The 15,883-nt window shown below is 38.4% G+C and overlaps 1 protein-coding gene across 1 annotated transcript in view; it reads left to right on the top strand.

Annotated features, from left to right (window-relative positions):
• MARCH1 (membrane-associated ring finger (C3HC4) 1, E3 ubiquitin protein ligase) overlaps positions 1–9,543 on the top strand; it is a 94,758-nt gene extending 85,215 nt beyond the window's left edge. The window contains exons 5-6 of the mRNA XM_009893727.1: positions 5,191–5,338; positions 9,242–9,543. Of these exons, the coding sequence (XP_009892029.1) occupies positions 5,191–5,338; positions 9,242–9,543 (450 nt within the window). The remainder of the gene's footprint in view (positions 1–5,190; positions 5,339–9,241) is intronic.
• Positions 9,544–15,883: the final 6,340 nt, after the last annotated feature.

Genomic DNA, 15,883 nt, shown 5'->3' with positions numbered 1-15,883 from the left:
ATTTGTTGTCATTTCTTTGCTAAATGTCAGAACAGGAGACACATTCAACGTCATGCCCATACCAGATTGCCCTGCTAGGCCTCCTTATGTGCAATTTTTAAAATCAGGGCTCCTGAAAATACCCAGGAGTTAAAAGCCCAAGCATTCATTGCACAGCAATCACCTTTGATTTGGCATCCTCAGCGATGAGCCCCTGCAGGAGAGACCTCCGGTTGCAAAGGTTTGAATCCACAAACCTGCAGTAGGTATGGAGACAGTAAAGCTGCAATCTGAAGGTGGGGAAAAGCAGCAAAGTTTGCAGAGTGCAATTCTGTGGTGTGGTAACAGCTTTTGTGCGAGCAATGTGACGCGCTTGGTTCTGCATTTGGCCCTCACGAAACCACTTTGCAGAAAGCTTAATGTATGGGAGGGAATTAAAATTGCAGAGTTACTTCTGTCTGTAAGAAGAGAGGCTGTATTGGGATCTCTAGGATATGAAGCAGCATCCCCAGACCTGCTAACAATCCGTTTTCAGAGGATATTAAAAAATACCCATATTTATTTGTTGCATATTGATTGTTATTGATAAGCTTTTGCATATTGCATATTGATAAGCTTTTATTGGAAGGGACATGCAGGAAGACAATTTTGGACGTTTAAAATAAATATCAGGGATTTTCTCAGACTATGATACGGGAAAAGGAAGTGGTTAGCTACATATCATTTAGATGTTCCCTGTGAGCAAGCTCTTAATTTGGTTTCTTTTCTTTCCCCAGAAGACTCATGACTACATTTTGTAGTTGCAAGAGTGGGTTATGAAATCAGTAACCGTTCCCTTTAATTTTCAGAGCGAGATAGCCTCTAAGAACCAAAACCAAAACACGAGGTAGAAACCTCCAACAGGGAACAGTTTTCCAGCTGCCGCTTTCAAGCTTATTACCGGCTTCTCCAGCAGCAAAGGACAGGAATTCAGGCTGAGGGGCGCGTGGTGTTGTAGAAGTAGGTGTAAGTACTAGTTGGCGTGGGAGGAGTGTTTCTGATCACATTTGCAATCCGGCTGCTTCCCTTTGACAGTTCGTTCCAGCTTTTTGGTAGGAACCTCTGAAGCAGGTAGACAGTCTCCTACCACCCTCCAGTGGTTCGCAGAGCACAGTACAAATGTAACACAGTACAAATATAACGTTCAGAGAGCTGCTTCGGAAAATAAAAAGGGGGCTGGGGATATTTCAAGCTTTCTTCTCGGGATACGTGTTGTTGCATTGTGGATTTGTTTGGTGACTTGTGCAAAAAGGTCTTGTGGCTTTTAGATGTTGTGCAGTCTTTTAGCACAACATTTAGTCTTTAGTGTTCTGTGGAGCATGATGCTGTTCACGGGGTCGCTCGCGTCTGCAGGACAAACCACGTGCACCTGTGGTGATTTCCAGTCTGCATTTGTGTAGCTGCCAGGATTAAGGAATCTGTGGGTGGTGACAATCAGATGTATGCCACTGGAGGGCTGCTTGAGAGGAAGCCAGGCAAAAACTACAGTGTTTGTCTATCAATTTAGTGACTCTATAATTTGCAAGTCATTATGAATGTCTCCTCTGGCTGTTACAGTCTTCCATGTCTTTCTCTCCTTCCACCTTCTTCCTACACCTAGTGCACCTTAGGTGTACTAACAGATAAGTTTCCAAGGAAAATGACATCTACTTTTGTGTTATTTTTCTGTTCTTAGTGGCATATGATATTCTATCCATGGCACGTCACGGTGTCATCAGCCTGATGGTCATGCATTTTTCCAGATCACTGATAATAAAATGTGATGCAATTTATTTTTATCTGGCCATCATGTATTGAATGTAGAGAGCCATGAGAATTGCAGAAGCTTCAAAATACAGCAGGGGTGACTCTATCAGTGGTTAAGAGGCATTAAGGTGCTATGTGACATGGTAGCAGCTGCCAAACGTAACCCCCCAACTTTAGGCTCTATCTGGACTACAAAGCACAAGTAGAAGGGGCTGATGCTGTCACTGCTCAATATATTGTTGCCTCATAGCCTTTGCTATGGACTTCCAAGTAATTTTTACTTGGCATAACTGTGATTTTATCCAAGCAAGTCTGTACTAACATTAACAGTTAAATTTTAAGTTAAGCCTATTGCAAAATGCCTAAAATAGTGAATTTCACTTTTCTGCTCTGGGGCAACTTAAACTGCTGGCTTATTTACTAACATTACTTGTCTAGTAGAGAGTGACAGGAGTCACATAGTACTCTCCGTTCAGCCAAGCTAAAATACATGAGTAGCACAAGAAAATTAATTCAGCTGCCACAGGGATCACCAGGAGCAGAGCGCAAAGTTTAATTGAATTTCCCCTTCTGAGCTCAGCCCATCGTGACTGGAGTAGAGGAGAACTGGGACTGCAGTTAGGGCAGGGCGAAACAGAAGCACAACTTTGGGAGACTCTAAGAGCTGTGAAATGCACCCAAGTGCTCTGATCCCCCTGTGCCTGTCCATGTGAGCAGGAGTCTCTCCTCGGCCCGTGTTCCTGTCTTGTATCCCAACTGGAACTACAAGGTGCTCTGCACAGTCTTCCAGTTCCATAACCGCCCATGCCCTGGTGGCTTCTCCTGGTCCCCTGCCAGCCAGCTTATTTCGGGTGTGGTAATGCGCATGTGGATAGAATAGACATGCAGGCACGCTGTCGTGCGGGAGAAGAAAAAGGGCGGGAGAGGAGGAGAGTCCAGTAGGCTTTGGCTTGCTTTCTGCCTGGATTTGATCACAGGATGTTAGCAAAAAAGGCCTGCTCCCTCTCATGATACACATTTATAAATCTCAGCAAAAGTTTGTGAGGTTGTTCCTATCCTGCCTGTTGGTTCTTTGTTTTTGTCTTCTTTATTTCCACCTACAAAATGTTTACATTTAGAGCAATGGGACCGGCATTATTCTTCTTTGACTTTAAAATTCCATATGAAAAAGCTTTATTTGATTGGACATTCAGATCAACAGTCTAAAGCTTTTGTGTATGTGACAGAAAGTAAAATGGCTATAATGAGACTACAGGTATACACAACAATGAAATTTTGCACAGAATTTTCTCTCCGGTAGACTCCGCTCAGCGTAGCGTCCACGTTGAGATGACAAAAAAAATTCTGTTTGAGAACACAATTCATTCTTCTTTATGTTCAGCATTGATCTCCCACAAAGCATCCAAAGCCAAGTGAAGGGTTAAGGTATAAATCCTTTCTTCCATCTGGACAAAGAAAACTTTTTCTTTGGAAAGGAAGCCTATTGCAAGGCTTGAATGGAATTTTCATTGCAAAAAGAATGAAAGTTTCCAGGTCAAATGCTGTGTAACCTAGTGACTGTAATGATACGATGCGACTGTGATGATAATGCCACAGTCTGTCTGGTCTGACTGCTGAATACTACCTACGTGAACTACAATGAACGTAAGATTCTAGGGTTTTGTTCTATTACTTTTTTAAATGATTCCCATTTTTCAGACTGCTATACAAAATCCAGCAAGCTTACTTTTCACTCCCAAGTACATGTCTCAGAAACTGAAATGATGTTATCATCAGCTGGTAAATAAACTGCTAGCTCTGCCTCTTTTTATATTGCCCAGGAAATATTTCAGTTCTTCTAAACAGTTATTTAAGCCTTGTGTTTGTAAAGTTCTGGCAAGGGCTAGAAAATGCTCCTGAGATTGTGTTTCGAAGCAACATCTCTGAAACGTGCATGCTTTAACTGCCATAAAAGAACAAAATTTGTTTGGCCCTGTATGTACTGCTCTAAAACTAATGACTGGAAGAAGTATTTCTGAGAGTTAGCCCTCCTGGGGACATTGCACTGATATTCCTCAGCTTTTACTGCAGTTGTGCTCCATGGAATGTGACCAGACAGCAAATAGCGTTCAGACTAGAAGAATGGCCACACTGGTCCAGGTTAAAGTCTAAGCATCTACCTTAGATGGCCAACACTAGCCATAAGCAATTCAGGGAAAGTGGTTATTTCCCCAAACCAAACCAAAATTAAAAAAAAAAAAAAAAAAAAAAAAGAGAAAGGGCAAACAAAAAAAGGCGACAAAAAAAACCCACAAACAAGGAAAACAAAGCCAAACTCATACCTTCAAAGTAAATTTACACCACCTCAGTGCTCTGAAGTGGCCAGGGTTTTTGATCCAGCCTTAGCACCTGGAGGCTATCAGGAGCCACAGCCCGGCTGTACCAAAGGTCAGTGTAAGCTCTGCCGTCCCGGTGGTCAGTGCTGCGGTTTGGATGCTTCAGTCGTCTGCCATTGGCACGCGTGCGGAGAGGTGGCACTGTTGTACTGTGGTTTGTACTCATTTCATCCGTCAGATGCTAGCGACCGACTCCGAGATTGTTCAACGGAATTGAGGCATTTTGCTTTTAAATGTCATATTCTTTCATCTGTTTTCAAAGGCAAGCATTTTAGTAGGGAAGGTTTTATTTTAAAGAAGAGCTGAAAAAAATATCTTTACAAGCAAGATTAGAAAAATCGCCTCAAGAGTTGCATTGTTCAAATGCAGAGAATAGCCTATTTCATCTTAAAATAGCCTTAACTTAAGCTAGGATTTAATGCCATAATTCACAAACATATGATGGATTTAGTGCTGTAATTCAAAAACATGTGCCTGGAAGGTCTTGCTTCTGTTACTGAGGCTGTTTCACTGCTATCGTGTACCATCATTTCCACATAATCATCTTTTCAAGTTTATCGAATTTAATCCTCAATGCAGTTGCATTTCTTATGCTTCTATTCTATGGGAAGGCTGTTCCGCAACTGCGTTCCTCTAATTTTAAGCAGCTGAGAATAGCTGAGAATAGTGTATTACCAGCTAATGTTTGGGGTTTTATTTCTCCCACCAGCAGAAGTGTGCGTCAGGGAAAGTTAAAATAAATATTCAGGTTTTACCTGTCTATTAACATGTTATGGCTGTACTGCAATGAACTGACTTTAGATGTCATTCTCAAGCAGACAGAAACAGAACACAACTCTTCATTCCTCTGAACCTATGAAAATGAGATCATTATGAATTTTACAGTGATAATGCACATACTACTGTAATGGGCATTATCAAAATAAAAGGATTTGTTCCATTTTGTTACTGGTTGCTTTTTTTGGTAGAAAGAGCCAGAATGGCCTAATCAGTTTATTGTAAAATTTTACAACTCCATTTTTTTAAATTACTTTTTCTTTTTAAATTACAGTGGGAAAAATTACAGATGACAACAAGCGAGAGGAGGAAAATAGTTTGTTCGGTCACATTCCACGTAATTGCAATTACCTGTGTTGTTTGGTCACTGTATGTTTTAATTGACAGAACCGCTGAGGAAATTAAACAAGGCAATGACAACGGTAAGTATCTTTTACCTTCTTCAATCTTGTTGATAATGCAATGGATGGATGTGAGATGCAGCTCTGTGACCAGTCACATTCTGTTCTTAAGTAACAGCTCACAGATACATGGCTACATCAAATGCTTTAATGCAGAAGTAATGAACGCATCAGCGTTAAAAGCTTATGTTATGCCCCTGCAGGGAGACCTCTACTTAGTGTAATCATTACAACAGCTTAACTAGCCTGCTGGTTCCTCTTAGGTTAATCTCCCATTATCTAGGTATTTCTAAAGCTCAGACAAAAAAGATGAGTCAAATTCAAACAGCTCAGTGCAAGTTCAGGTCATAAAATAGCAATTCATTTATATTACCCACTTGAACCTTGATATCCTGTAAAACACAATAGAGCCCTTTCATCAACAAGCTTCCTAATACCGGCTTCCAAAAGACTGTGTTCCAGTTGTGTTAGTCCTTCATGCGGGACTTATGTAGCACGGAAAGCCATTCCTGCATCCTTTTGAATGGAATTTCACTGTCAGTGTCCTTATTCCAGTTGTGTTTGTTGTGAGGGCGGTCAAACACTGGACCAGAGAAGTCGTGGAGTCTCCATCTGTGGAGATACTGAAAACTGAACTGGACATGTGTAACTAAATGCATGTTTAACCTAAGTAGGTTTCTTTTTGGACTATACCTACCATATGTGGAAACTATATTCCAAACTGAACTACTGTTTTTCATTTCAAATCTAAGTCTACTCAGTTTTAAATTTAGTCTTAAATATGATCATGATGATGAAGAGGATAAAAAGCTTTTGAGTTTTGATCTGAATTGACTTTAAGCACAGTAGAGGGACAAAGGTCCCTAGCTTTCTGCTATACTCTGAAGTTAACATGGAAAACAAAACAGGCGGAGCTTTGTGCCTTGGTAGTTAGATAAATATTTGATGAAACTCCTGATGCTTGCCTTTCTTGCCTATGAGAGGAAAATTCATGTAACAAGCCTCAGTAAATCACAGACAAATGTACACTACAAAGTCTTGTTCTGCTCTCTGTCTGAATGGGTAACCCTGTTTTTCATCTCAAAAAAATTGGCCCTGAGGATAGGACTGGGAATGGCTTTGAACTTCTATTTATGAGTACAACCACATCACCCTACTCATTAAAAAGGGGGAAGGTATTTCTGTGGATTAGCTGAATTTACACAAAAAACAGCTAACGTGAAATTTTGTTGTTACATAAAATGCGTTAAGAATCGCATAAATTAATCCTGGTAGGCTCAAAGGGTATTTACAATTTGTATAGAATTGTGTTTGCCAAATGTAATGGGCGATTCTCCACACTGAAAAAAAGGACAAAGAGATGCCTTGGAGCTACTTACAACATGCAAAAATAAGTGGTTGTGAAGAGAACTCTTTTGCCCCAAAATTTGCTTGTTGGGGGGGTGTACTTTTACAAAATCAAACGTGTATTTGGGGGTGCGTGGCAAGAGACATATATGTAGTTTGCTTTTCTCTCCATTATCTCTGTTTAAATGGGAAATGCTGGGAAAAAGACAGTGAACGCTGGAGGAAAAACAATGAAAGCCCTGAATAACACAAGCGCTGTTTGTTAATATTGTGTAAGTTTAAAAATCCCCTTTTAAAATGTATGTCTCAAAATATTTAAAGGGATTTTTTTTTCTCCTTACAAAAGCATAAGATGCAAATAAATAAAAGTGTAAACCTCTGAATTGGTAAACCTGTTACTGGTCCATAGAAAGGACAATTTAAAATATATTTAAAATATTCCAAAAGTTACGGGGAATCAAGTTTCACATAAATTTGCTCTGCTTGAAGAAACAGATGGACGCTTAGCTGAGCTTTATCTCTCCTAATAAAGCTTGAATCTGTGAAAACATGGCAATCCCGGAATGTACTGAAAGGCACAAAATTTACTGTGCCACACCAGTTAAGCAAAAAAATGATGCTTCCTGTATTACCACGGAAGAAGCAGCAGCACGTCTTTACTGCTGAGAGGTGGAAGAAACTCTGAAGGGAAGCTGAGCTGTTTATTCAGCCTCTTTCTTTTGAGCTGAGTGCCCCAGCTGTAACTTGCTGGTTCTAAGTGTCATTGCCCACCGAAGGGGCTTAGTCAGATGCAAACCGTACTGTTTTCAAAATTAACATCAAGAAAGAGACAGTGATTTTTAAAAATGGTTATTAAAGAGAAAAAACACATCACTGGCTATGACACCTTAGCAAAGTATTCGTTACCACCTTTTGTTCAAGGAACAGGGGATTGAAGAAAGGCATGACAAAAATTTTTTGAACAAATGTAGCAAATACGAAAGGATTTGTCCCTGGCAAGTTCAACTAACCACAGTAATAGGGGTTAGGGAGAAACAAAGTGATTTACATGGTCTTTGTATGCTTTCATTTTGCTGCAAATTAAAAAAAAACGTAATTGGTTAGCACCATCAATTGTTACCATTTCTAAGTACTACTAAACAGTTACCACGACGGAAAAAAACTACAGCTACTTCAAACATTTTGTGTGCTTTTGCAATAATTAATATTCTTTTGGCCTCTATTTGTTTATTAATTAAAAGCCCAGTTCCTATGTGTTTAACAGTAAAGGGGATACTTGGCTTCACGAGACTCGCCGAGCTGGGTAAAAGACAAGACTTGCTTTTGAGGAGTCCAGGTTACCAGGTTTAGGAGTCGAGACTGGCACCTCACTGAAGCTCTTCTGCTGAGTCCCAAAGAGACGCACATTACTTTCCTGCCCCTGGCAAAAATTTCTTCCCCGTGTAAAAGTTGGGTAAAACTCACAAATATCACCGAGTTGTTGCGGTATCCTTGAATACTATACTCAATAAGCGAACCATTATTCAAAGACCTTTCATATAGGACCAACAAAACTATTCAGCTTGTTCAGACTGACAGCACTCACACAGAGGCCTGATTCGTGTGTACAGCATTTAATCTTGACATGTGATGAGGCAATGTGCGATGGGAAGGCTGGGAGCCGTTTCTTTGTTAGGCTACTGAACAGTGAAAAAAGCAGATGCAGTGGTGTGAATTCACGAGAAGGCAGCTGATACAACATTAATTTAGTCTGTTAAAATCTTGAGATGACATTTAGGCTAAAGCAAATCATTTTAACATTACTCGTATCAAAATCAAGGTCAAGTGCTCTCATCTCTAGCTTTTTTGTGTTAGCAGCCATAGATTTTTCTGTAAACATCAATGTGATTGAAAAATGTAATGAGAAAAGAAAGAACAGATACACCAAAAACTGTAAAGTTACTTTTTTTAGTACATAGGAACGTGAGTTCTGCTTTTTAATATAGGTGGGTTCAGGGGGGTTGCACAGACAGCAAGAAAAAGAGGCCAACGAGGGCAGAAAATAACAGCCCTTTCCACTAGCTTTTTTACTGTACCCTGGCTTCAAAATGAAGCTAGGACCCAGTAATAATATTGTAGATGTTGGTGTTCCAGGTACCCTAAAGTGTCATGCTTCTAGCACAATTTAAAAAAGCAGTTGTTGAAGATGTGCATAATATTTCTAGGTATCAGGTTATCTCAGTGTTTTTGTATTTTTGCTTAAGCAAGCTATTGAACATTGGAATATTATTGAAGAACAGTAAAATGTTTTGGTTTCGACTGTATCAAACATCGTGTTTCCTTTGTGGGAGTGGCCTTACATTTCTTATTTGACCAAATTGTGGTAAAGTCAGTTAAAAGTGGGAGGCAGATGTAGTTTCTTGGCTGGACTACAGGATAGGAAACGACTGCTCTTTTCTACTTGAGCCACAACTGCCCCAACAGACTACTTAGGAATTCTAAAAGCAAGTGGCTTATTTTCAAAATATTTTATTGAAACTCAGTACTCGATATTCAGTGTATAACAATGGTAATAAATATAAACATTTTATTTCAAAGGTGTCCTTGAATGGCCATTTTGGACAAAACTCGTTGTGGTGGCCATTGGATTCACCGGGGGCCTGGTCTTCATGTACGTGCAGTGTAAGGTTTATGTTCAGCTGTGGCGCAGGTTGAAAGCCTACAACAGAGTGATCTTTGTTCAGAACTGCCCGGACACCGCCAAAAAACTGGAGGAGAAGAACTCTTCGTGCACTCAGACCTCGGACATCAAGGATGCAGTGGTGGTGCCAGTAGCACAGACAGGTACAAACTCTCAGCCGGCAGCTGAAGAAACGACATCTGAGGTCATGCCAGTTTGACAGTGACAGCGTTGTTTCTTCCTTGCAGAATAAGGCGTAGTGTTTTCTACACTACAAATGTTAAAAGAGAGTAGAAATGACTGTGCTTTTTTTTCAGTTAAAAAAAAAAAAACAACAAAAAAACCACACAAAAAACAAAACCCTACAAGGAAAATGGATCCGGCAAAGCAACTTGTTACTGTATGGAATGTGACCGTTCGTGAAGTAGTTTCTCAACTAGTCAGCAAGTGTAGTGAAAGTGGAAGTGTAGAAAGTGCAACAGAGAACAGGTTTAACAGACAATGCCAAACCAATGTGACAGGAGTACTTTTTTTTTTCTTTTTTCTTGAAATGGTATGGCTGGGAAAGTAGAAACAGACCTGATATAATCATTCTGTTTACAGAACAAAAAAACCTTTCATCTGTTTACTACTAAAAGTTGTATTTGCTATTTATCTTCTTAAAGATACACTTCAAAAGGGTACCAGTCAAGTTATATGCATTAACTGAAGTATGAAGAGCTGCATCACAGCACTCACTCTCTAAGCCTCATACGGTAACACACATTCATGTGACTGCAGTGGAGTCTGAATGTTTGGGCAGCTGTGACAACTAAGGATATTTGAAACATTTGAAGGGTAGCATTGTTTTTAAATATGCCTGAATTTTTGAAAAGTAAGCAATTCTAACCAGTATAAACTCATGTCTCCATAAAGCTACAGATATTTTTTTTTAAGTATAGCTGTCCACAAAATAAGTACAGGAAGGAGAGAATGTGTGAAAATGTATTTAGAAGAGTGGCTCAGCTGTTTATTTTACTTCGCAAAAGTGAAATGGTCACAAATCGGGTACACAAAGTTTTGAGGCCAAACTATAAATGAAAAAATGCAGTTTACTGCAGAATCACACAGAAGTAAATTGCGTATTATCAAAGGTCTGAAAAAGGATGTCACATAGGCAAGATGGAAGCCATTTTTGGTTTTATTTTTAAGATTCATGATACAGAAAGGTAGACATAAGAGAATATACCTATGTATCTTAAGAGAACATTAGTTTTTATCTCCTTGTTCTGAAAAGTTAGTTTTTATCTTCCTGATTGGAAAAATAAATCAACAGTTTCCCTTTGTACAGGTAAACTTGAGGTGTTAGAGATTCAACAGTTCAGCTGTTAACTTCATGTTTTGAGCATTCTCATATAAAAATGAAGTGTGAATAGCATTAAAGGGTGCAATAGATAAATGAATGTAGATATAATACTGTGTCCAACAGGGTGAATTATATATAAAGAACAAATTTTGCAAGTCAATTCTCATACCTGTGACGTTTACCATGAGGACACAACAAGAAGTATTGACTTGGAGTAGTTATGTACTGGCATGGACAAGTCTGGGGCCTGAATGTAATGTATATTTTAAAAAAAGTTAAAAGTTCATTTTTGATCTCGTATTTAGGTAAAGGAGGAAAAGCAAACAAGTGAATAAAGAACCAGAGTAAAGAGGACAGGAGAGCACAGGTTCATTCAAAGGGGGACATCTGCCACAATTACAAGTGAACTAGAGTTCTACAGAAGCCATGCAGTTTCTAATGGTAAATTTCCTCTTTACACACTCAAATATCTGTCATTAAATAACAGAATCATCCCACTCTTGCAAATATCCAGGGTGCTGGGCCTAAAATGTACTGGAGTTTATGTATTAGGCATTCCTTTGTGAATGTCTCTACTGGCTTAAGGCTCAGGGCATACTGGAAGTAGCAGTATGAGCAAGAAATGTGTCTTTTATCAGACCACTATGTTCTTTGGTATTGGAATTGCTCATGTAATTTGGCTGTGACTAAGTGACTGTCATCTGGCTAGACAGGACACAAAATATTGGTGCTTGAACGGGCCCTAAATACATATTAATATCTGCTCCAAGTTACTCCAGGTGAGTCGGATTAATGTTTAAGTTTTTTCACATAATGACATGCACTTTTCATATAAAATAAATCTGCAGTTATACAATTGCAAATTAGAATTGTAGCAGCTTCTCATTTGAAAAGACATACAAGAGTAACCAAATAATTTCTTTGTTTATAATTGTGGAAAAGACTTCAGAAGGTCTTCAGAAAACGATGACAGTACTAAAGAACACCTCGTAACAGCAGTTAAGATAGTCTGCAAAGTCAGTTTTCAAAAAGTGTAAATCTACTTGCTAAGAAGTAAATCTCATGATATCTGAAGTTAGACACTTAAAATTACTAGCTGCATCTAAATGTTTAGAATTATGTTTACAATAAAACCTGATGAATCATAGCGAAGTTGACAAACAAGAATCATTATTATGGAAGATAATTAAGAGCCTTCTGAAGTAATCGGGAAGTTTCTTACCAAGCGACAGTAACTCCACTTCTTTACCCAGTTTGTTCGTTGACCTGCTGTAGTATCATGACCCCACTGAAAGTATTTTATCCCCTATTTTGACAGTTAACTGGAGACTAATTCACATTGTTTCTTTCTTGAATAAGTATAAAATTCAACTCAAGGAAAAAAATACCCGAGGCTTCTGAAAGCAGATTTGTAGCATCCACCAAGATTACTGGACATTTTTAAAATATACTGAAGAGCTGGCAACAGAACAGACAACTTGCAAAATTTATCCTAACGACTTGAAAACACTACTTTGGCACTCATATCAATTATATGTGCAACTGAGCTTACAGCTAGTTAAATATAAGAATGGAGAAAGACTTCAGTTGAAATTCCTCCTCTCCCTTTGAAATATTAATTTGGACAGCAGGAAAAGGAGCAAAATGGGCCATTGTCTGCTGAGACAGACACTGAGACAAGTCAGCAGCAAGAGAGATTACAGCAGGCTTGAAGCAGTCTTTAACCTTTTAAAGCATTACAGTATTAGTCTGTGCATCCCTTTCTCTTCTAAGGTGCACTGGATATTCTAAAGGTTTCAGGGATTTCATGCAGGATTGGAATTTGTTCCTGAAACAGGGTGCAAACCTCCTCAGAGGGCAAGGAGCTATTCACACCAGCATGCCTTGGATACAGGTCTGCATGAATAAGGAAGGTGCACGAATACAGACACTAGACAGCTGCTTATCAACCAATGTTTTTTTGTTCCCACACAAAGCACAATTTTCTGTATTAATTTGATAAGCACAGGATTCTATCCTGCAAAAACAGTATACTGAAAGTTTTAAGATACATTCTAAAACTTTTTAATGAAAATGATATATCAAATAAAGATCCGTATCAAACTGCCTGTGTAGCCACAGTGCATGTCAGGAAATTTTGCTGACGGTGGAATTTAGCCTGGCTAAACCCACAAGGGCAGAACCCTGCTCTGAGCTGCCGTTACCAAGAGGAGCTTAATCTGCATTCTTGTTTAAGCAAAGTTCTAATGAAGATAGGTAGAAGTAATCTGGTGTCCGACCAGATATGGAATTTTAAACGAGATACTCCTAACGTATGAACATGCACGTTTCTTCTCCTGTTTTAAGTTACAAGCATTACAAAGTTTATTTCAAGCTGGCATAAACATACCATTTCTGACTATTATTAGTATTACAAAGATTCTCAACTAGTCCAACTGTGCCATTCACACACTGCTCTATCTGAAGGCAGTGTTTATTTTTGTTGTGTAGAAAAAATAGTGATTCCCCATCACCAGAACAAACCATTTATGATTTTAAATAATGCAATGAAACTTACTCTATGATGAAAATATTTGACTGTGTATAATATTTGGAACTACAAGTTTGTGTAACTTGTTTAACTCCCTCTCTTTTGCAAAAGAAAAATTGTATGTTTTTGTGGGTGAATGTGTACTGAAAGACAGAAGGTAAGGGAAACAAAAGTAATATATCTGCTTATTGTTGTGAAAAAAATGTATTTGTATTAAACAAATGACCCAAATTACTGTGGTATTCTACATTTGTCACTTTGTCATATAGAGCATCACATGCCGAACATGAATTGGCAAGACCACACTCCTGCAAGAAAGGTGAACAATATACTCAGCTGTGTACTTACTATTGATAAACCTGATAGCTCAGAGTGGCTAGTTTTGGGTACCACACCTTGGCAGAATGCTCAGGAAAACACCTCACGGTACAAAAACACTTGAAAAGAACTATGATTGTTTAACCTGCAGAAAGGAAGACTGTGAACAGGCTTCAGCTCCATGAAGAACTCCCAGAAAGCAACTGGTTTTACATACGTAGCAAAATGGACAACTACTACTGGGTTTCAACTGCAGGAGTATAAGAGGAAGAAAACTTCCTAAGGAGAGCAGTGCTTTGGAATGAAATGTTTGTTATATGTAATTGTGGAGTGTCCAATGCTAGAAGTTTTAAAGATGGGTTGGACAAACAGTTAAATGGTTTAAAGTTAATCCCACCTCAGATTGTCAGAATGGATCATGTTCCCTTTTCTATTATTTTAGACTTCCACTTGGTGGAATTTTCTCCTTTTCCAAAAACTCTAAAGACAGATGGGTTTTTAATGAAAAGAAATATTACAGTTTTGCATTATAGACTCGATGACCTTAAAGGTCCCTTCCAACCTAGATATTCTGTAAAAAAAACCCTGTGTATTTTAAGTCAGGTGTAAAACCAAAGAAAGTATCCTATTTTGATAAATACACAGCATTCCAACCAAACTACAAATTTAGTTTTCTTAAAAAGGGCTATAACCACCTACCTATCTTTCTCCTAAATTGTCAGCTGTGGAGAGAGTGGGTTAAGTTTCAAAACCTCACAGTTCTAGCTGGAATAAGTTATCATATGGCTGGTGACTGCTAAGAATATACATGCACAACACAGAAGTGTTCTAACAAATTACATTCCCTACATCCAAGGCCAACAGATTGTTCATTTTGTTAAAGCTGCCCTAACGAGCTCACTGTATAAATCAAAGATGGATTCACAAATCCCTACAAGATAAAATACAGAAGAAACAGCATAACCAAAGAAATTCTAGTAAAGAGATGTTAATTTCCATTTATTAGCATACAAAAATTAGAGCCAAATTTGGTTTTAGAATTAAGAGAATAGAGGTACAGGTCACTATGCCTTTTTGCTTTGCACACAACAGTTCGAATCTCTTGATGAAGGGTACCATTGGAACATGAAACACATTTCTGTTCTGTTTGCTCTCTATATACACATAAACAAGGAAACATGCTATATGGTATTTACTCACACCTTCACCCCAATAATATATTGAGGATGTTCTGCATGAGTTTTATCTAAAAGTAAAAAAAAAATTGTTAGCTAACGGTGTACCACATTTCCACTGCCTGTGACATGGAGCTCAGAAAATAACCATGATGAATTTTACACCATGGTTGAAAACAGAATGATTCCAGTCTGCTGGAGAGTGTAGGCCCTGGGACAAACTTGCCCTTCTATTAGTTGCAAATACTGACTGATACTAATTGAATCGTAGAACTTCCTTTTTTATTTTTTAAACAGCTCAAAAGTAATAATATATGAAAATACATTAATCAGCACTATTCCAAATAAAAACCAAAGATGGGTCACAGTAATTTTTAAGTGTGTTAACTAAATTGGATCCTATTTTAACAACAGATAACGTCTCTTGGAAGCCATATGGGAAACTGTCTAGCCTGTACGACGCAAAGGATAACTTTTTCTTATTTCTTTAGGGTTATCTAGTTGAATAAAAGGCAAATTCTTTATTTTTTTCCTTCAGAACTACCATATAGTTACAATGCCTTTAGACCTTGTGCAGTTTATCATTTGAAGAAATAAGGCTATAATGAAACATGGATTGTTACATCTGTGTATGCGTATCTCTGAGAACATGGTAAACAACACGTTCTATAAAATTTAGTAATGGTTCACAAACAGCATAGAAGTGAAAAGTAATGTAGCAAGATTTAGATGGAATATGTTAAAATAAGCTCAGAAAAGAACAACAAACTATCCAACAAAATCTTAATAGCTCTCAGAAGCAAAACTGCTACTTACTGGAGCCCTGAAGAATGCAGTCAAAAGAGCAAATCAGTCTAGAAGAAAGCTCAGGCAAAGGGTTTAGTAGTGAATCTTCTTCAAGTGCCACTTTACCTCTAGGTTTGCTAGTACATTTTGATAGCTGGGGAAAAAGAAGAATATTTCATTTAAAAAGTATGGTTAAGAGTTTTCGGCCAGCTCATGTCCTAGCAACAGGCATTGTTCACTTTATAAATTTTCAAATCAGCATGTTACTGTCTTGGTTGACTATATATGAACTTGAATATGAGCGGACATTAGTAGAATGCTGCCTCCCTTCTGTATTTCATAGAATGGTTTAGGTTGGAAGGGACCGTAAAGATCATCGAGTCCCAACCCCCCTGCCATAGGCACG

The sequence above is a fragment of the Charadrius vociferus genome, unplaced genomic scaffold, assembly GCF_000708025.1.
Source record: "Charadrius vociferus isolate BGI_N301 unplaced genomic scaffold, ASM70802v2 scaffold59, whole genome shotgun sequence".
NCBI classification, from domain to species: Eukaryota; Metazoa; Chordata; class Aves; order Charadriiformes; family Charadriidae; genus Charadrius; species Charadrius vociferus.
Note: the sequence above shows the minus strand (reverse complement) of the source record. Positions and strands in the feature narration are given on the sequence as shown.